Below are 23,618 nucleotides of genomic sequence, written 5' to 3'. Positions count from 1 at the left end.
TACATCCATAAGTATCTAATAGTTTGGCCCAGATCATAAATTTAACTCTCATCCAACAATAGGTTGTGAGTAGTGTTTTCCAAATTAGTTGGTGATTAATTACTCTAAGCAGTACAACTTTAGAATTAACAGTCTTTATGAACCTAGCTAGCTAGGGCAGTTCAAAAAGTACTATAGTCAATGTCTTTGAGTACAAATGTATATTCTCCGCTTCAAATTCACGAGAATGAAAAAAATCATGTTCAAAGCCAGCCTTTAAAAATGGGCTCATTAATCCAAATTTAGTTGGTCTCAATATAAATACTGAACAATAAAAAAAAAAAAAAAAAAAAAAAAAATGAAAAGCTTAAAAGAAGGGTTTGGATTCCTTCAAATCGGATTCTGGTTTAGAATATTAGTAAGTAAAGATTAGAATGAGATGGTGTGTTTGTTGTGTAGTTTGTAACGGTAACGATAAATTTCTTTGAAAAAATTAATGTATAGCAATTAATCCAATTGCTTAGCACTGCTATTTGTATGAAGATCCCAATGTAATATTGAAGTGTGAGTATAATTAAGTAGACTTCAAGAGTTTCATATTGGACATGTGACTTTAAAAGTAACTCTTACCATCTTAACTAAATACATAATCTTTAGAGTCTCATTGGTGTCGCACACAATAAATGAAATTGCAAAACTAACTCTTTAAAATTACTGGCGAAAATTTAATTTTGGTTATGAGTAGATCTGAGATAAGGATAATAATTTTGGGATAAAATTTGAAATTAATTTTATCTTATGTTTAGTTTGAGGTATTAACTAATTTCAGATTTTTCAATCTCACCATTTATATTAAAATAATATGAAATTACCGTCTCATATAAAAGGTGAAATAAAATTATCTTTACTTATTCCATTTCATGTACCAAACGACCGATTAAGGCCTTTGATGAGTAGTACAAGATCCTACTCAAATCACCAACTGTCGTAGAACTTTAGGTTCCCATAAATTAACAAGTCCTTCTATCTTCCAGTAGATTCGTTTAAATTATTTGAAATTTATTATCCCTACTAATTCATATTTGTATTGTATAAGGTTCATTTATAAGCAAAAACCTTTCTATGTTTTTCTATGACTTTTTAACTTAAGACTTTTGATTAATCCATCGAATAGATCCTTCAATGACGGTACACATACATTCAATAGTATCTTCTCACAATCCTATATCCGTAAACGAGATTTACTAATACCTTAAAAGAAGAAAAGGTAAAAGTACGAATTTTAAATTATTTCTCATTTTTGTTTTGTATTATAAAATGTGAATATGTTCAAAAGAATTTCACGTGCAATATTCTGTGCATGTGTGTGGTCTATATACCGTCGAACGCCTTTAAAAGGTGAAATAATTCACCCTAAAAGAACCAAAACCCGTTTTGTAACATTTCTGTCGGATACTCTATTTCTTTTTTAGTCGATTTCAAAACCAAACTTCTCACACTATACTTATAGACTTCATCGATCGATAATGGCACTAGAAGCTATAACGCAACAACAACAATATCTTTACACGTTGCTTGGAACTATAAATTGGGGCTCTGGCTCTGATTCTGGTTCTGGTTCTGGCTCTTATTATTTCAATAATGAGGCGTTTGATGAATTTCTTGCGAATAATCAAAATTTATCAGCACCACAAGAGTACGAGGACTACTCGAATTGGAATATGCCACCTCCATTATTGGTGGATTCCCAAAGTGAATTTCATCAATGGGGTCTGAATTCTTCCTCTGTTTTAGACCATAATTTTACAATTCCGGATCAACAGGAACAGCCGCCACAATTGGACTCTCCAATTGAAATGTCTAGTAGTACAACTAGACCAAGAAGAAGAAGAACAAGAACAAAGAAGAATGAAGAAGAGATTGAGAATCAAAGAATTACACACATTGCCGTTGAACGAAATCGTCGAAAACAGATGAATGAGTACCTCTCTGTTCTCCGTGCTCTCATGCCTGAATCTTATGTCCAAAGGGTAAGATTCCTTTTTTCCCAGTTAAATTGTGTGATGTGAAATTTCTATTTTAATAGACGTGAGATTTTAACTCATAACTTGTATGATATCATGTCGAATTGTACATGTGACCACTTAGTTGCATAGCTATGTATGAAAAAGGGATTCGCCGAAATACATATAACACTTGTTAAATCCTCTTTATACACATAAAACTCTTAGTGTTGTGAATTTTTTGATCTACTATTATGTCCTCTTAATCGGAAAGTTCCATTATACACTTTTAATTACTTGTTATATTTTAAGGGTACTAAACTATTGATTTTTTCATTAAGGGTGATCAAGCATCAATTGTTAGTGGTGCAATTAACTATGTGAAAGAGCTAGAGCAACAGCTTCAATTCCTTAGTGGTCAGAAGCATTTGACTAGTCAAAATCAAGAATCCAATGGTGAAACTTCTCCATTTTCTGAGTTCTTTAGCATTCCACAGTACTCAACAAGCATGACTGCTGCTACTGCTACTAGTGAAAATGGAGGTTGTGAGAATGAATATTATAGGAACCAGCAGCTACCAGCAACAGCTGATATAGAGGTTACAATGGTGGAAAATCATGCAAATCTGAAAATAAGATCAAAAAGGAGGCCAAGATTGCTTCCTAGAATAATTTCAGGGCTTGAGAGCCTTAGGCTAAGTGTACTTCATCTCAATGTTTCAAAAGTTGACCAGTTTGTCCTCTGTTCTCTCAGTTTGAAGGTGAGACTACTTAAGATGTCAATTATTTACGTGACACACCTACAATTTCGAGAGTCAACTAAGCTTTTTTCTTTGACTAGAGTTTATTTATATGTCTTTTAAATTTTTTAAGTTGTTAATTATTCTGATTTATAATACTTTTTATGTACTTTTCATATATATAAAATTTATTTGAATTTTTTTAAAAACTTCTATGTTTATATTCACAGTCAAAGTTTAGAAGTTTGAATCTCAAAATTTTAAATGTGTCACATAAATTGATATATAGGAAAAAAGAGCTTTAAGTTTTATATAGGAGTAGTAGTACTATTTAGTGTAAACAATTTTTTATACCATCAGATCACGAATAAGACTGAAATAATGAAATTAAGTTATGTTATCTATTATGATGGGTACAGATGACCTGATGACGTAAAAAAAAAACTCTAAATGTATATAACATAAAGCTAAAATCTTTGGAATTTAATTTAATGTACTGATTTTTTTTTTTTGAATGTGCAGGTAGAGGAAGGTTGCAAGATGAGTTCAGTGGAAGACATAGCAGCTGTTGTGAATCAGATTTTATGTAGGATCCATGAAGAGGCTAACTAAATAGCTTGATGTGACACTATATTTAAGCGTCTTAATTCTCCTAGCTATATTGCTTATATTTATATATGTAGGATTAGGAATATTTAATTTTGAGGTTGCAAATTCTAATTGTATTGCCTAGCGCGTTAAATTCACTTAATATGTTATTGAAGATATATTTTTATTTACTTAATTATCAATGGTCTTCATATACGTGTATCCATGGCTTCTATCACATTGAATAAACATGTCAAAGATTCATTTAAATAGAATAATACCACTAGCTACTTCATTAGCTAGTTACACTTGTTTAGTGGAAAGAGAGCAAAATTTTATTTAACAATGCCTTTTGCTGACTGTTTGACACAATTTCTGTTGACTACCTCCACGCAATAATTAATCACTCTATAGTTCAATTAATTATCTTATGTACTAATCTTTTTTATCGATCTAAGTCTATAAGAAACAAAAGAAACATGATTTGTTTGATGTCCGTACGTGTTCTTTTTGCACTTTAAAGGGGTTGTTAGATTTAAAGTTCACCTAAAAGTTACTAGCATCTAAATAAAGCCTTTCGTTTTTGTTCTTCTTTTCGAATATGTGATGGTGCTCCTATACTAATACTGCTATATTATGGACAAAACCATTGCATAAAAAGGGCTACACGTCATAGAGAATTGAATCAACCATATTGCACAAAAGTACGGATTATTAACGTGTTGCTATTTCGAAATTGAGCCATAACTTGCAATAGGAAAAGCCAAATATAAGAAAGAAGATAAAAATACATAATGTAATTCTTTTGTCAAATTTACGGTCCTTTGAGAACAAGGACAACTCTGCTATTGCATGAAAAACTTGACATCTACGAGAGAGAAAAAGGAGAGAAAAGAACTTACAATTCCATTAGTGGAATCTATAAAGGATAGCATAAATGTTATTTTCGATAGATCTCTCAACTCAAAGAAATTATGTTAATCAAAGTGGGGTGTCAAGAAAATATGGCAACCAAATAGCAAGATACAAAACAAATGCAACAACAGATAGTAACACACATAAAAAAAATAAGAAAATTACGTAATTACTAAATAATTAATACTACTAATAGTGAGAAGAAGAAAGGAGGGTCCTCCCCCTCCCTCCTACATATAGTGCGACAGCATTCGACTATCTACTAATTTTCTATCATAATCCTATACATCTAATACTTTTTTTTTCTTGTGCTAATGTCCTTGGCAAGATGAAAGAAAATAACTTACCTGTATGACAATATTTACCCCCTAATCAATATTCAAATGTCATATGGCTTTTTCAAACATTTATCTACCATTTAATCTTGATTAGTTAATGTATATTTTTTATCTAATTAAATGTGTATTTTTTAACACAAAGCTTGCAGCAAAACATAATCAGATCTAGAAAGGGCCAGGCTTTTATTTATCTTGTTTTATTACAAGAAAACAGAACAAACTGGAAACACATACTTATGGATCCACATGACCCACATAAGCAAAAAGCAGGAAATAATGAAACCCTTATTGCCATTCCTGTACCTAAAAATAAGAGAAATGATTATGCCTTTTTTGTTTAGAAAGAGGAAAGGATTCAAAAGAAAAATCAATTGCAGGTACTGAAAACAATCATGCAATTGCCTTCTCCATGAACATGTACGTACGACGACGTTGTGTTGGCTCGAAACCCCAAAAGTAAAAAGGTGAAATGTTTTTCGTTTGGTGGGGATCATATATTCCTTTTCCTTTAAGTGAACAGAGTAAAGGAACATTAAAAAAGTGGTGAATTTTGTGATACAAATATATATATATATATGTTGAATAGATCAATTAACAGTAGCAAACATTCGTTTACACAAAAGGTAAAGAAAAACTACAATGTTTTACAAACGTAAAAATGAACTATATATATAGTAATATATTACGTGAGGCCTAAACATTTTAGTCATCAATATCTAGTTATCTTTTGCGCTCAAAAGATAAACATTGTTCTAGTGTAATAGACTTTAAAATCACATTGAAGAGATAAACCGCACTAGATAAGTCATGTTCGATAAACCTGATCTAGCTAAAAAACATGCAGAAGATATCGAACCTGAGATTCCAAATAGTCCACTACCTAGATGTTAGTAGGGATATATATACCCACACGTGAAATTCTTGATTCTTCAATAACATCAGATTTCGAAATTCAAACAAGTCTATTTTTAACCATAAATTCTTCATATATCTTTTAAATATTTTGAATTATCAATTATTGTGACTTATGGTACTTTTTATATAGTTTACAAATATATAAATTACATTTCAAAAAGATTGAAGATTGCATACGCAAATTCCCGATTAAACTTAAATTATTTGACTTTCGAAAAATGAAAAGTGTAACATAAATTACGGGAGTACATAGTATTAGTTAGTTAAGGCCATCATATCTAGTAAACCAAGAAGAAAAAAAGATAGTAGCTAAGTTGGTAAGCTAGATACTACAACCGGTAAAACTATACTTCATATTTATATATATGAAGTATATGTATGTGCAGAAAGGTTTTAGCTATTACTATGTGCAAGTTAAACTCAACAACTAAAAAGGATTTAAATTTTGTCATTAATAGTATATTCTTTTAAAAATATGCGTGTGTGTAATTTTTAACTGATTAATTATAGCAAGTTTTTTTTTCTCCATGTTATTTGCTTTTCACTTATCTGATTGTATATTATAATTGCTATCAATATCATCAATTCATAGCTAGAACTTAACCTCCAAATAAATTCTAAAAAGAAGAAAAAGTAGAATCACACAATTAAAACGTTTTTTTTTTCCTTGAAAGCATTCAGCTATTGGCTGTGTGATTAAATATATACATGTGTATTTTCTACTTATCATTAATTACTTGATACCAGGCAAAAGATAGCATACAACTGTTAACAATATAATGTGGTACAAAACATGCAATTTCAAATCTGATATCGATTCTCGAAATAGATGATATTATAGCCTGCTTTTTGACAATGTAACAATCTTTCATTTACTTTAAAAAATTATTACATCCAATATTATTTGTTATGTTTCTCTTTTACACGCCCTAAGAAATATTAATAATTAGGAGGGGATTTGATTATTTTATTTATATTTATATTTTAAAATATTATCTTTCTTTATTGAATATTTACTCTATTTATGAATCATCTCTATATATATCATTCAGATGTTTGTAATCTTCAAAAACAATTATAACTAAGAACCAAATAAGAAAAATAAATAGTTTTATCTGAGAATTCCAAAATGACCAAAAAAATTGAGATAACTCCTTTTAAAAATTACAATAAATAATAGGGTACTTTACTTAAATCCCATAGTGAAAAGGCCGAATTACAGTTTATCCCGACTTTTTTGGTAAATACCCGAATTTTATCTTTTTTCATATTTCTGATACATTTGAATGACGCTGATACATTGCGATTTGATACATAAGTCCTTTTCATGATACATCGCTAGTTAATACAAACCAAACATTGTAATATCAATAAAACTTATGAATCAGCTTATAACACCTAATATATCATGAACACAACAAAAATAGCAGTAAAACTTATGTTTTACTGATACATTTTGTGTTTGGTTTGTATCAACTAGCGATGTATCATAGAACTTATGTATCAAATCGCGATGTATCAGCATCATTCCTATGTATCAAAAGAGGGATTTTTAAATTTTTTATAAATGGTAGAGAATGATTGAAAATATAGGAATATAAGGTGGGTAATTTGATAATTGTTTCTAAATAATTTGAGACTGTGTGCCCAGAATTGGATGAAAAACACAAAAAAGACAATATCCCTTAAGTTTGGACTATCAGTGTGACTGTTGGTCCAAGCCCAACACAAATTTAAATCGTGAAGTTCCTTGTAAAAAAATATTTTTTTTATACTATTGGTGAGGATTCAATTTCCATCTTGTAATTTTCTATCTCGTCAAATCGGGAATGCTAACTTTTTTTTATGGAAGCCGAGATCCCTCCGTGACGTGGAATCGTTGTTTATCCATAGGGTTACGTAATTAGAATGACTTTTTCACATGACATTAATTATACTTAACAAAATGATCATAATCTCATAGTTCCACATAGCCGTAAAACAAAGAATTAGCTTGGTCTAAATGTTTTATTAAAGTGCTTTTGGTGGACAACCAAATAAATAATTGAGACAAAAATGTCACTGTAATTGAAAAGAATGGAAAATGGCCCAAAGAGGATGCTTTCTCCATGTAGATTAATTTATGCACCTTAACAACCATAAAGTAATATTATTTTTCGGGTTTCCCAAGGGATATGTTTTGCATATTGGAATATGGATTTCAGTGGCGGAGGCAGAATATTACTTATTGAAAGAAAATATTTTATTTATAAATTCAAAATTTCTTGAATCTTATTATACGATCTCTCCTATTCTCTCTCTTTTTCTATATATTCTGTGTTTTTTTTTTATGTATTTCTCTGTATTGAAAATAACCTAGCAACATCTCTATTTATAATAGTAAGAAATCAAATTAAAATAGGACTAAAAAATCTATTTCTATATGAATTAGGACAAATAAATCCTAACTAGATATTAATTAAATAAATATCAAAAATAACAAATCCTATTATATTTAAAAAATTTATTAAATAAATATCAAATATACTTAATTGAAACTCCATTACGTATTCAACTATAATTCAAAAATCATAAATTTCAAATCCTGATTTCATTTCTGATATCAGGGGTGCAGAGGCCGAACTCAGTTACTATCACTTGAAATTATCATCATAATATTCTAATTTTGCCTTCGTCTGGTACGAAACTTGTCCAAATTCAAAGGTCATTTTGAGTACTTGTGTTTGAACTTTTCTAGTGAACTCTCTGTAGAGCTCACATGCAAAGTTTATGGAGAGCTACAAGAATGCCTCTCTATACGTGGAAACAGTAGGTACTTATTCATACCTAAAGAAAGCCTATGGGTTTTTTTATAAATAGAAGATTCCAATTTATCTTTCTGTTTTTATCTTCTTGTTCTCTTGTGAGGTCATGAATGTATTACAAAGATTCCATTTTTTTTATTTTGTTTTTATTTTACCAATTGTTGTCTATGTCCAGAGTCATGTACTTGAGTAGCATAATACAACCAAATAAAACATATCTAGTTTAATTAGGATCAACTGATTATACATATAGTTGAATGATTGAACTTTTGTCCAGCTAATTTTTTTAAGTTGGGATTTCTTAAAGAAAGTGTTAGTAATAAAAGAAAAAATAATATCACCACTTATGATATTATTCGTTTTTACTAAGCTTCCTTGACGTGATGGGGAATTATTTTCGCTTATGGTATCCTATTTCTGCAATTTATACTTCCATAAAACAATATTACAATGAAATTAAAAAGAAAGGGACAATTTTTATACACAAAACATATCACATTCATGGATGATTCAAGGAGTTAATAAAGGGCATATCCTAAAGGATATGATGTAGACAATCTACTGTAATGCATGCGCATCATTGACAATTTGCAGATCACAAACCCGTGAACAGGAGGACAATTTTACCGTTGCTCCAACACTCTTCTTCCACGATGAAAAAGAAAAAAGACATCAACATGGGTTGTGGTACAGTGCTATGGGAGCCTGTACAATTACAGGCGGGATGTTCAGTACCGATTATTATAATACTGTTCGGAGAGTCGATAAGCTAATTCATGTAGATGTGGTGGGACTGCTTCAGTATCCTTAACTAGTGCAATGCGCGAACCGAATTTAATCGGTATCATGGCGAATTCTTCAGAAAAAATTGTGCTCCTCAAAAACTAAAAAAAAAGGGGGCAACAAAATACATGAGATAAAATAATTCAATTGGATAAGATTCAAAAATCGCCATTAGGATATTATATTATATATACAGAGGAAAATATTTCACCTGTATACATATTATAATTTTATGAAATAAGGGATTTAATTACCCTTGGACCATGTGACTCCGTGACTGATTATGACTGTCAAGTAATTAAAAAGAGAGCAGTCCATTTGCAATCATATCTTAAGAGAAATAAAAAAATGCATTTCTAAAGTATTATTTTAGTATAGTCCAAATCCAGACAAGCTGGAAATCTGGAGATGCAGCATATATATAAGAACTTCTGCATAGAACAAAATAATGATTAATTGTGTTTGCTCTACCCTCCAAAAATAAAGAGAGCAAAATAGGGTAATAAAATAACTTGAGGGATAATGAGAAGACAAGGAAAGGGTAATTAGATAATGACTTGTATCAATCAGACAATTAGTTCATAGATCATACATCCTATTAGCAGATATATGGTGTCAATTAAAGTTAATATTAATTGGACCCATATAGTTGAATATACATCTAGTCAAAAATCCACTCAAACTAATTGAGGCTAATTAAATCTCCTAATGTCCTAATATGCATATGCGCATCATTTGTTAATTAGAGAAACTCTAGGTCGTTTGCATGCACTATTTTCTTTCTATATATTGCTTGTTTAGTTCATTTGAATTTGTTCGTAATTTCGACAATTCCAAAATCTAAAGTGATTATTTTTTGAGTTTAAGTTATATATACTTCTAACGACCTAGTCCGTTGTTACTAAAAATATATGCGGTAAAGGTATACGTATCTCATTCGTCATTAGATTAGGATCAATTTCTTGGTATGTGACTGCATTAGTTGTGAATTAAGGTCGTACGATGCCCCTATCTCAAAGTTAAGTTTAAAGCATCTTTCCGATTTAATTTCGGACTTGAATTTGAAATAGGGTCAATATCAAACGATCATATCCCTCAGCCTATAACGAATTACGTGGCCCATGACCTATTAAATTAAAGATCTATGAGTCTTCTTTCCAACTCCACCATGCCTCATTTGGAGTTCGGAGTAAACAATTATGCCCATTTTACTAAGCATTGTCGTGTTGGGCCACCAGAGTAGGATTTGACGGGGACAGAATGAAAAAAGAGCGTATTTTTACTATCTCCTTCTTTCCTTAGGTGCCAAAATAGATAAGGGTTACCCTAGAAACCCCAAAAAATCTGATCTAGGCTTGGAGAGAAGGGAAGAAGAGATTCTTAGCGTAACAAAAGGCTACAACCCACGGATTTCAGGCCCATCACCATAGTTTTTCCTTGCAAAAGTCAAGGATCATGCTATAATCCTTCCACAATTGCTTGGCGCCCAGGTAAGCTAACTTTTCTCAATTTAGTAGTTACAAATTTGTTCCCATTGCTGAATATAATGTAGATTGACGGGAGATTTCATGTCTAGGCCTTCGTGCACGGAGTCTGGATGGTTAAATGATTGTCAATTATTTTTTAGAGTGGGAATGTATGTTGTGGATCATGATTATTATGTGACTAGTGATAAAGGTCTAATCTTTGAATGTTAACCTTGGTGAAACTGTTTAGAAGGTATAGTTGGGTCATAACGGAATCCTAAGACTTGGGATTATGGGCTATTGATTTATATACAGAGATGTGTTTATACAAATAATTATGTGTGTTCATGTTGATTATTCCCTGTGAATTACTTGAGTAATGCAAATCATGAAATAAATGGTGAAGATGAATGACTTAGTATTGATAGACCTCATGCCATGAACCTATTTTATTGTCTGTGGCTGTAGGTTATAATTTAGTCTATATCATAGAGAGACTCTTAATAGTGATTGAGTAATGTTGTGATATTTACCATGTATTTAATTATTGGGGTTGAGTGATTGGTATGTTGTTGTAATAGGTCTACAATTTCAAGACCGTGAAATCCATAATCTTGAATTTGTTCTACCAAAAGTAATGCCTATTGTTAATGAAGATAGAATGAAACTAATAAAATGACTATTTGTGAACAATTGCAAGCAATGAACCTGTTACTTGATTGTACAAGTATGTGAACTATTCGTTGTAGACTGTAATTATGATATTGGATCGGGTGTCACGTTCCGACACATATATTCGATCGGGTTTCACGTTTCGACATATATATAGTTTGTGTATGATTTTAATGAGAGAAACATTGTGTGGTTATCATCTGTGAATTGATCTCGACTATATGGGTGATGATAGATAAATTGACCCGATTATAATTAAGCATGCCTATCTTGTGTAAAAGGTCGAAGTGTTACCATGTTCACTGTTGTCACGACCCCGACCCGGCGTGACTGGTACCCATGCTAATTCTCAAGTGGGAGAACTATTATGACATCCCAACAATTAACACACGCTGTAGATAAAACAAGATAAGGATGCGTAAGCAGTCTTCATTAAAGAAATAAGCATGAGTCCCCATAAACTCAGAAAAGTCTAATCAACAACTTAAACATGCAGAAAAACATCCTAGGAACTGAAAGTCAATTGTATCAAAATTCTAAAAAAGTAGCAAGTCTAGAAAAGAAACGCAACCCCAAAAGAAACATAACAATAGTGTCTAAAAACCTAAGACCTAAAAGAAGGACTTGAGATAGGAAGAGCATATGGTAGCCCGTAAGAAGTGGCTCACCCTTGAACTCTCAAAAGTTAGTGATCTCTTATGCGAGGTCTCTCCTTAATTGGTTGATATGCTCGTGTACTCAACAAAAACAGAGCAAGTGTAGTATCAGTACACAAAATCAACAGTGTACTGGTAGGATCACGTGGTTAGCCAGTAAGCGAGTCGTGGATAAATAAATCCCACACAGTAAGCACATATATACAGAATAAACTCAATCATTTTCATCTCAATAATACTCAACAAGATCACAGTTTACTAGTCCCAATATCATGCAATTTCACACAAGGGTCCTCTCATGGTACCCGCAAACACTTATTATATGTCGAATTATGACACCTGATCCAAAGTTTGTGTCGGACATGACACCTGATCCCAATGTGTATCGAAATGTGACACCCGATCTAATTATGTATTAAAACATGACATCCGATCCGAACATAAAAAGAAGGCACAATTATAATCAATAGTTAACATCATAATTCATAGTATGCTTCCCTATTCATATACGCATATGCATACAATGAAGTAATTTAGCAAGTAAATAGAACACATACGAGAAAAAAAATCATCACCTACCTGAAATTCGAGCTTCAATAACTCTAAAGTATAGGAGCTTTCACTTTTCGAATTCATTCAGCTTCGTTTTGGTCTGAAGACAGTACATACATATAAAGGATTAACATAATGGTCTACTTTACTCAAATTATAGTACAATTCCGTTCTTAGACCAACAAATGATCCTAAACCTCATCTAAGGCTAATTTCCACCATACCTATAGGCCAAAACCCTTCGCCAATGATCACCCACCATAGTTTATGGGTTCAAGAAATCAAAATATAAGTTTAGAGAGTAGAAATCTTACCTTTAGCATGAGAATCCGTGGAAAAATGTTCAAAAGTACCCTGGATCGCCTCCTATCATCTTAAGAACAATTTCTATGCATAAAAACATTTCTAGGGTTTTTAACTCATATTAATTCGCGACTGTCCCATCACAGCGGGATCATCTCGCTCTGGCGGATTGCATAAAAATAGTGATCTCAGAACTTGAGCTCCAAACGTCCATTTCACAACACACCCTCAATCCATGGTGTCGTAAATCATACCTTTCACATCAAATTCAATTCTGAGAGTATTACTCACCCAAATGATAACTTAGTAATTTTCTTGTATATGCCAGTTTGAATTATGTTATGGTGGCTAGATACGTCCGTATGAGGCAGTATGTAAACAAGTGGAGAGCATTTGATGTGTGGTTTAGTAAGATCACTGACTTAGAGTCAGATATTGATGGTGTCTTGTTGGTACATGTGAAAAAAGAAGAGCCTTAGTCCACCTAAATGTTTTCCTCTTTCAAGTGAGATGATAATTATTCTAGGGCCAAGTGATGGTGTGAAAGCTTAAAGAAGTAGACTAGTTAGACAGTGTAGTGGTGGCCCATAGTTTAGAGACTCATCTACGTATTAGAGTTGGCAGCAGACCAACTAGAAGGGATAAGTATTAGTCTTGAACGACAAGGAGGTAAATGAGAATGATAAGAGCATGCTTTATTCTTGTTGATATATTTATATTATGTAGTGGATATCGGGTTGACCGATGATGCCTATCAGTACGTGTTATTTATTATGATACTACTTATACTATGCCATTTGGCATAGTCTGGTTTTAGGGTCAGTTTTGCTTCTTAGGTGAAGATGAAGATAATTCTCCAACTGCTTCTACTCTTCCTTCCTTATCTTTTAGCATATAAATCGATTAATTATGAAAACAAAAGTGACTCATTTATTTATAGATTACCCTTTCGGAGATGTGTCATTACTTTATTTACACTCTGTATCTTTAGAAGCTCTTGTATCTGTTTAGACTAGTATCATTGGGGGTGTTAGAGTATTTCTTATGATAAACCTTAGAGTTTTGATAATTTAATTATGGTGTATTCTTGACTTTTAAGGCTATTATTGATATTTTGTTAAACTTTTGCATGTTATTTCTGTTTATGGGATTGATGGTTCTTCTACTTAGGTGTTAAAGTAAGTGCTCGCACGACCTGATGGGTTGGATTGTGACAATACTAATAATAAAATTTTGTATGTTATTAGATTTTCTAGAAAGATATATATAGAGAGAGAGAGATAAACATTCCTAAAAAGTGAGATTTGTAAACAGTGCATATTACATGTTATTAGGGGCGGAGCTAATAGTTTGCATGTAAGTTCCGTCGAATTCAATAGCTTTTACTCAAATAATATATTCATGCGAATAAATTCATTAATTATGCATAAAATTGAATGATTTAAAATTGTTAAGGTAAATAACACAACTAAGGAAAATCAAATAGTGACGACTGAAACAAAGAAGAATAGAAGCAGAAGAATTTTTTTAATTAATATCTGCAGGTTACATTATTTTAGACCTAGAATGAAACAAAAACAATAAAACACACGACGTAACATATTTTACTAAATCACTCTTAAATAAAAGGAACATATGGCTAATAACTAATTGATTATTTCTTATTTAAATAAAAGCAGTAAAATTAAATTTATAGCAGCTTAAAAATAAATTCTTAATAAAATTAAATTTAGAATTTAATTATTGTCATTTAAAATTATCATTATAAAATTTTTTACTCATAAAATTGAAATTCTAATCCCGTCGCTTCCTATTATAACAAGCAAGTAACTGTGACTTGACTATGTAGAAACTTCATTTATCATCAGTGTATAAATACTTGTTTGAACTCTTAGTTTTCCTCTTAGCCCTCAAATATTGGAAATTACGTTTCTTATGAATAAGATTGCATGTCATTAGCTCAACTGGATCTTGTTTCTGCCACCATATTTTTCTTTTCATGATTTCCGACCTTATTAATTACTGCTCTAAACTATTATTGTGGACCACACTTTAATTATTTTACATGTCAATAATAAAATAATTGCTAGTACTATTGTACATGTCTCACAAACACTTCCATATCCATATATATATATATATATATATATATATATATATTTGACATGTAATCATATAGATGGAAGAAATATTGGTAAAAAGAATTTGATATTGCTATTTAAACCCCTTGTGCACGATCGATGGTCACGAGCATTTTTGTCAGTGGTTGGTGAATATAAATTTCGTCTTCAACGATGCATTAATTTTTAGTAGACATTAGAATGTGATCATTTTATAAGTGCAATCATCTTTTAGACCTGCCAAGAAAAAACACAATCATTTCTGGGACAAAAACGCGTATTAAATTTACTTCAAAACAATTTTGGAGAAGAGTTCCTCGTTTAAGTTCATGATAAATTGATAATTTATGGACGGTGGAGTTCAGTAGCGGAATCAGGATTTTTAATAAGGGGGTTTAAAATCTGAAAAAGTAGACACACGAACTAGTCGTAGGGGGTTCGACATCTACTATTTATACATAAAAAAATATTTTAATAATGTATAAATAATATAATTTTTCGCCGATGGGGATTCGGATGAATCCCTGGACACATACTGGGTCCGCCACTACGGTGGACAATGCGGCCAACTAAACTCTAAAAAGTTTTATAGATTTTTTAGGAATAACATAGTGTAGAGGCCAATTATCATTTTTTCCTGCCTTTTTTCAATTTACAGTAATTCCTTAAAAACACAATAATTCGGATCATTAATTAGGATTTTATGTATTAGCGGGTAACATTTAAAGCATGATATATTGAATATAGAGACAATTTATGAATCAGAATCACTGAATTAATGTATCGGATGAAAAGAAGAGATTTAAAAAAAAATTAAAATGGATGAGAGTAATGGAAATATGATATATAAAGGAGTGTAATTAGGTAATTTTTCCAAAAGTTATTTCAAGGGGAGGTTGCCTAAGGGCTAAGTCCATAAAAGAGTACAACCATTGTATTTTCCAACCAATACTCACTCTAACACCTTATATTATGCAATAGGAAAAAAAATGAAATTATAGTTGTATTGTATGCTTCAATTGATAAGAGTTAATGCAGAAATTTTCACCAGTTGTCTTTTGGGAATAATTGTTTACTAATAGCCCTATTTTTACTTTGATTTTTTCAATTTGTTGATATTATAGACCAGACCTCTTTGAACAAACTGAAAATCTTATGAAGAAATACTAGACGCGGTCTAAAATTTTTGTAAGAGTTAAGAATACAGCCTAGTGTTTAATCAATCCCAATTTATAAAAATGGAAAGAAAAATTAAAGGGGAAATTACACAAATTAGACCCATTAGGCAAAGTATTTACTTAAATTAGACCCAACTCAAACTATTTATCCGAGTTAGACCCACGGCCCAAACTATTTATTCACCTGCCCTCTTGTTCTATTCACTGAACCACTTCTTCTTCATCCTTGATACCATCAAAGTATATATATACCATGATGGTATCTATATATATACTCTGATTGTATCTATATACTTTGATTATATCAAACAGTAATTGAATAGTCTTTTCACTGAAACATTGTCTCTTATATATATGCGCTAATGGTATCAAGGAGTAAATGAGTAGTGTTCTCTATTTCTCTTTGATACCATCAGAGTATATAAACTCCGATGGTATCAAGTAGTAAATGCAAATTAACAGTTAAAAATAGGAGGATATGAAAGTAAGAGAGTAGTTACTTGTAAATAGTTTCTATTTTTGGGTACAAGTGTTCTTTTCCTAAATGTAAATGGTGTCCAAAAAGAATCATTTGAGTAAACCAGCGGAGCTAATGTGACTCTAAACATATAGGAAAAATTACTTAACTACACATCATTTTTTATCATTTTTTCTTATTTTTCCTACCGTTTCAAAATATATCAAAAATTCCTTTTTTCGGATACATCAATTCAAAATACCATACCCAGATTTTCCTTTCTTTTTTCAGTCCACAAATCTCTCTACAGTTACATCCATTAATCTAATTTTGAATTTCAAATACTTTCTTTTTTCAATTAATGATTTCAAGTAATTCAAGAGTAGATTTCTTTTCATCACTTTAGGTGTTTTTTTTTCAGTTTTTTCATCTTAAAAAATTGTTGATACATATGGATGAAGGTAGTTTTTTGTTATTCATCTTTTTGTGATACATATAAGTTCACATTTTTAATGTATCTAATTGTTTTAGTTTCTTAAATTAATGTATAATGCCTTTGCTTCAACATTATGATACATTACATTTGAATATTATTTTCGAGACTGATACATTTATCATGATACATAACTATTTATGTATCTTGTTTGAATTGTTAAGTATTGTATTTATACTGGATAAATTAAATAGGTAATTGTTGCCCATAAGATGTTACATTTGAGATAAATACATTATAGTGTGGTAGTCACTTCGTATCAGATACATTTATTATAAGTTCAAATTTATATATCATGTCCAAAACTTATATCTATCAGAAAAAGATTAACAATAAAAATCAAAAAAAATCAGCCAATTTTTCTATCAATGTTCTATCATATACATAACTATGAATATGATACGAATTGATATTGTTATAAAAATATTAGTGTTATATATATCAACAATTATATTTGATAATGTTTACAGATACATAACCTTCTAGTTGAATAAGTTAAGGTGTATGTATCTGGTAGTAAAAACTAAAGAACTTTATAATAGTTATGTATCAAATACATAACTATGAACATGATACATACTAATTTGTTTTTTAATAAATTAAGATTGTGTATCAAAACTAATATTTGAAAACAATACATTATGCATGATAAAAATGTAATGTATCATAATATTGAAACGAAGGCATGATACATTAATTTCAGAAAGAAAAAACAACTAAATACATTAAAAATTTGAACCTATATGTATCACAAAAAAGATGAACAACAAAAATTGAAAAAAAATATATTCAAAAATTTGATTTGTTGAAAACAAAAAAACGTGACTACGAAATCCTTCTACACTTTCTTTTTTGATTTGTACCAACTCCCGTAACTTTTTTTCACTTTGAACTATGGGGCCATTCATGGTTCTTGACTCAAAACCTTTACCGGAGCCACCATTAACTCGACTTTTCCCCTCCCTTTTGGGACTTTTTTTCCGCAATTGATTTTTGAAGTCGAAGATGCATCATTCTCCAACTAATTGGATAATCACAGTACTAAAAGACAGAGCATCATCCATATGTATCAGAAATTTGTATATGAAAAGGCTAAAAAAAATAAAAAATTGATAACTAATTACTAGAAAGAAAAAAATGGATGAAGAAGAAGAAGAATTTTTACGATTTGGGATAGATTGAGGAGAAGAAAATTTGAAGTTTGAATTGTTTGAAGTTCCTAAAATTTTGAGAGAGATTGATACCAATTTGTTTTGAATGATTTGTGGAACTAACATTTAATTTTACCTTTTATTTCCTTTTTAAACTCAATAGACAAGTTCTATAATGTATTAACATTTATGTATCCGGGTGATTGTTATGTATCCGAATGAGACAAATTTGAAGGAATTTTTGTAAATTGATAAAGGGCAGGGATAAAATGTAATTTACTTCTTCCACAATGTGATTCCTAAAAATTATACAAACATATACTCATTGGGCTTGGCATGATAGCTGGGTCAGCCCATTAAAAGGGTAAGCCGGAAAGGCCCGCTAGGGGACGATCAGGTCCGGTCCCCCTTCTTACAAAAAATTCACACACTCGTTTCACCATGCAATAATTGAGAGTAAACAAATGAATAAGAAATTTTCACCAAACTTGAATCACTTGACCTTTAACATTTTCCAAATGTATCCTTTTGTCATATAAAGCATGAAAACATACTTTCTACTCACGGCTTTGGGCCCATATTCAAAACCTTCTTCTTCTTTCTTGGGCCAATGTATACAGTCGCTATATTCAGTATTGGGCTTTGTCATCTATTTTGCTTGTAGAAATTCACTAATTTAGGAGCTAATTATTTAGATACACGCAAGTTTGCAATATTACGAATCTTACCATAGTTGATTGCGTTCAGATACATATATCTCGGGATACATGGAGTCAAATTTGGTGTGACTTAATCTAAGATACACTATCTCCTAGTGGATTCACATGTATTTGGGATACATAAACAAATCTCCCTCGCCTTCGTCCATCTCACTCGCCACTCTGCTATGTGTATGGTATCCCAGATACATGCGAATATATACGGATACATGTATCTGATGTGTATATAATGTGATTTACATGTATCTCAGATACATAGACAAATATCGTTCGTCTCCCTCCCGTTCTCTCTCTCCTTATTTTAGTGTATTTGGTAAATAAAAAAATGTATCTACGTGTATTTGACTTTGAAATCTAGTGTAAAATTATTAGTTAGTGATATAAAATATAATTATTTCAAACTATATGAATAATTAATAAATATGATTGGAATATTTATGAAATTAGCTAGTTTCTCCTGTATATTTTAGCACATTATGACCAAATATATATATTCAAAGTGATATAAAATATGATCATGATGTAATCCCACTATAATAGAAAATTCAACGTTATTTTCATCATGAAAAACTTAAAAAGATTTGACTTCTCAGCAATTAATGCATTATGCGTGTAACTATGCAAATATAGGAAGACAAAAAAACAAGTGCATGAAATAGAATTGTAATAATAGTGGTATATAAGTGGAAAGAAGAAAATTGCTCGATATAACTTTCATCAAACACGCGTTAAAAGGTCAAAGTTGGACCAAAAAAAAAAATTGGTCTTAATATTGAATATTTACGGCAGAAAATCTGGATTTTAACCAACATTATGTACAATTTTCCAATTGAGAAATAAAATTAAATGCAGAAATACCAAATAGGGAGGTCAACATATTCAACTTTCTAGAAAATCAAGTTAAGATTCCAATTAGTTAGTGGTTGACTTGGAAAAGTATAATAGTACTCTCCCTGTCCATAATTAATTATCATTTTTTTTCTCGAAAGTCAACAATAATAATAACAATATATCTAGTAAAATTTCATAAGTGGGGTCTGAAAATAGTAAGATATACGCAGACCTTACCACTACCTCATGGAGATAGAGAAATTATTTTCGAAATACCATTGGCTCAAAAATCACAGTCCCAAGTAAGAGACAAAAACAAACAATATGTATAACATAATCGTAAAAAAGCGATGCAAATTTTACAAGAGAAGAACGATAACGATAGCAAAGTAATGCAATAATCAAAGGCAATAACAACACAACTATAAAGGCACGTCTAGACCTACGACCCCCCCTAAACCGACACACGGTAAAATACTATTCTATCTCAACTAGCCTTCTACCCTAATCCACAACCTCCACTCATTTCTATCTAAGGTCATGTCCTCGGTGATATGTAGTAGCGTCATATCTTGTCTAATCACTTCTCTCCAATACTTTTTTGGTCTACCCTTACCCCTCCGCATAACCCCCAACTTCAATCGCTCGTACCTCCTAACAGGGGCGTCGACACCTCTCATCTGCATATGCCCAAACCATCTCAGTATCGCTTCTCTCATCTTGTCTGCCAATGATGCCACTCCCACCTTGTCCCGAATAACCTCATTCCTAATCTTATTACTCCTAGTGTGTCCATACATCCATCTCAGCATCCCCATCTCCACAACATGCATCTTCTGAACAAGAGAGTTCTTTGCTGGCCAGCCCCATTCTATATAACAATGATGTTTTAACTATCATTTCGTAGAACTTACCTTTAAGTTTATGTGGTACATTCTTATCACACAAGACTCTAGAGGCAAGCCTTTATTTCATTCACGTTACTCCAATAGGGTGCTTGACATCATCATCGATGTCTCCACTACTCTGGATGATAGATCCAAGATATTTAAAGCTTTCTATCTTGGGAATAGGTTGAGTGGCAAGCCTCACTTTTATGCCTTCTTCATGTATCACTACACTAAATTTGCACTACAAGTATTCTGTTTTGGTCCTCCTCAATCTGAACCATTTGGACTCCAGCGTTTGTCTCCAAACTTCTAACCTATCATTAACTTTGTCCGAGTCTCATCAATCAAAACTATGTGGTCTGCAAATAGCATTCACCATGAAAACTCCTCCTAAATAGACCGTGTCAGCTCATCCATCATTAAGGCAAAAAGAAAATGACTCAACACAGATCCCTGATGTAGTTCCATCTCAACAGGAAAATGCTCTAAGTCACCTCCAACCGTCCTAACCCGAGACTTGGCTCTGGCATACATATCCTTTATCGCCCTAATATAAATCATCCAGACACCTTTAGCATCCAGACACCTCAAAAGAATATACCTCGGAACTTTTTCATAAGCCTTTTCAAGGTAATTGAACACCATATGGAGATCACTTTTTCTTTCTCTAAATTTCTCCACCAGTCCCCGCATAAGATGTATTGCTTCAATAGTCGACCACCCCGACATGAATCCGAACTGATTCTTTGAGATTGACATTTCTCTCCCACCCTCATCTCCACCACTCTCTCCCAAATCTTCATAGTGTGGCTTAGCAATTTGATATCCTTATAATTATTACAGTTTTGGATATCACCCTCGTTCTTGTACAATGGAACCATAGTATTCCACCTCCATTCATCGGGCATCTTAGTAGTATTCAGAATAACATTAAATAACTTAGTCAACCACTCCAAACCTGCCTTGTCAGTGCTCTGCCAAAAGTCCACCGGAATCTCATCGAGCCCGATCGCTCTCCCCCTCCTCATGCTGCTAATACCACATCTAAGCTCGCCAACTCTAAAACACCTAATAGAGTAAGTTGGTAGATAAAATTAGAAGAAAAAAAATATAATAATAAAAAAACTCTAAAACAATTGCAGTACCCAAAGTCTCGAAGATTATGAGAGTACTCTAAATCACCCACTACAATGTCTCTGTCTCCTTTTTCATTTAAGAGTCGGTGAAAGTAAGATTGTCACCTTTGCTTAATAGAGGTCACATCCACTAACACTTCACCTTCCTCGTCCTTGATGCACTTTACTATATCCTGGTCGTGAGCTTTTCTCTCTCTCTTTCTTTGGCAAGCCTATACAATCTCTTATCCCCACATTTTCCCCCTAACTCGACATATAGGCGTTCAAAAATTGTCGTCTTAGCACTGGTGATTGCCGACTTCGCTTCCGTCTTCGCTTTCTTATAGATATCTTTAAGCCTACTCTTCTCCTCCTCGTCCACGTACTCCAACCACTCCGTATATGCAACTTTCTTGGCTTTCACTTTTCCTTGTACTTCTCCATTCCACCACCAATCTCCTTGACGAGCATCAAAGATTCCTCTCGATGCCCCTAAAACCTCGGTAGCCGCTTTTCTAATGCAATCAATTGTCATGCCCCACATGTTGTTCACATTCCCGCTACTACTTCAGGCCCCTAAAACAGTCAACTTCTCCCCCATTTTCCGAGAAAGGGTGGGAGTTAGCCCTCCCCCCCTAATTTAATCCTCGGTCAGTCATAAAGGGTCTTCTTTCTTCTATCCCTCTTAATCTCTAAGTCCATCATCAAAAGCTTATGTTGGGTAGTAATATTTTCACTCAGAATAACTTTGCAATCCTTACAAAGGCCTCTATCACGCTTTCGGAGGAGTAAGTAGTGAATCAAAATTTGATTAAACTAACTTATAAATATTTTATGTTTAAATTTTATATATGATAAATGTTATAAGTAACAATTTTTTTCATATTAATTTGATTAAAAAATATATATTAAAATTCTATTCAAAGTCTATATAATTTGACTCTAAAAAGGTGAAACATAAAATTCATATGAGATCGGAGAGTATTTTCATCCATTATCTCCACTATAAACCATGAAGCAATCTATTGACTTTTGGTTGATAAGACGAAACGTTAGATTATCATAATTTAGTAAATGAAATAAAGTAGAATTTTTGGCTGACTTTTACTTTTAAAATCTGGATCTCGACTAGAGCAGACTAAAAGGTCTTTTCGAAAACTTCAGCATTTCTTTATTAAATTTTGAATAAATTCAAATAAACAAGTTTCAGTCAACTCAAAGCAAAATAAAAAATAAAAAATGACTTTTTACATTTCTGAAAAATAATTTTCATCGTTTGTCGAATGGGACAGAAAACCATCAATTACCTCAAAATCAAATGACACTGCTTAGAAAGTTAAAAATAAATAAATTGGATTAGACTAAAAAGTCTTTGCTAAAACTTCGGTATTTCTTTATTAAATTTTGAATAAATTCAAATGAACAAGTTTCAGTTAACTCAAAGCAAAATAAAAAAAAAATAACTTTAAATTTTTTGAAAATAATTTTCTTCGTTTGTTGAATGGGAGATAGAACCATCAGTTACCTCAAATTGAGAATGAGACTATTTGGAAAGTTTTGAAAAAATCTGAATTATTTCGACCGGCGCAGACTAAAAGTTCTTTGCTAAATCTTCAGTATTTCTTTATTAAATTTTGAATAAATCCAAATGAACAAGTTTCAGTTACCTCAAAGCAAAATAAAAAATAAAAATGACCTTACCTCAAAGCAAAATAAAAAAATAAAAATGACCTTTTAAATTTTTGAAAATAAATTTTTTGAGAAAATAGTCAAATGTCTTTTCAAGCTATTATCAAATTTTTAACTACGTGCTTATTCTTTACGGGTTCCTATCACCCCTTAAGACTATTTTAAAATAGAGTTATTTGCTCCCTAAATGCTGAAGTGGCAAAAAAGGCGTACTTCACTCTCTTTGAGAGAGTGAGAGATAAAAAGATAATTAAAATTTTA

At 31.7% G+C, this 23,618-nt stretch overlaps 2 protein-coding genes across 2 annotated transcripts; one reads left to right on the top strand and one right to left on the bottom strand.

Moving 5' to 3' along the window:
- Positions 1-1,384: 1,384 nt before the first annotated feature.
- On the top strand, positions 1,385-3,509 carry LOC129884682 (transcription factor bHLH96-like). The gene is made up of 3 exons (XM_055958967.1): positions 1,385-2,009; positions 2,324-2,743; positions 3,245-3,509. The coding sequence occupies exons 1-3, from the start codon at positions 1,506-1,508 to the stop codon at positions 3,332-3,334; spliced, it is 1,014 nt and encodes a 337-aa protein (XP_055814942.1). The 5' UTR covers positions 1,385-1,505; the 3' UTR covers positions 3,335-3,509.
- Positions 3,510-20,943: 17,434 nt separating this feature from the next.
- On the bottom strand, positions 20,944-22,212 carry LOC129883992 (uncharacterized). Its single transcript, XM_055958381.1, has 3 exons — positions 21,908-22,212; positions 21,512-21,621; positions 20,944-21,341 (listed from the first exon to the last, which is right to left on the bottom strand). Exons 1-3 carry the CDS (start codon positions 22,210-22,212, stop codon positions 20,944-20,946), a joined length of 813 nt encoding a protein of 270 aa, XP_055814356.1.
- Between the last annotated feature and the right edge of the window lie 1,406 nt (positions 22,213-23,618).

This window comes from Solanum dulcamara, chromosome 4, assembly GCF_947179165.1.
Source record: "Solanum dulcamara chromosome 4, daSolDulc1.2, whole genome shotgun sequence".
NCBI lineage: Eukaryota > Viridiplantae > Streptophyta > Magnoliopsida > Solanales > Solanaceae > Solanum > Solanum dulcamara.
Note: the sequence above shows the minus strand (reverse complement) of the source record. Positions and strands in the feature narration are given on the sequence as shown.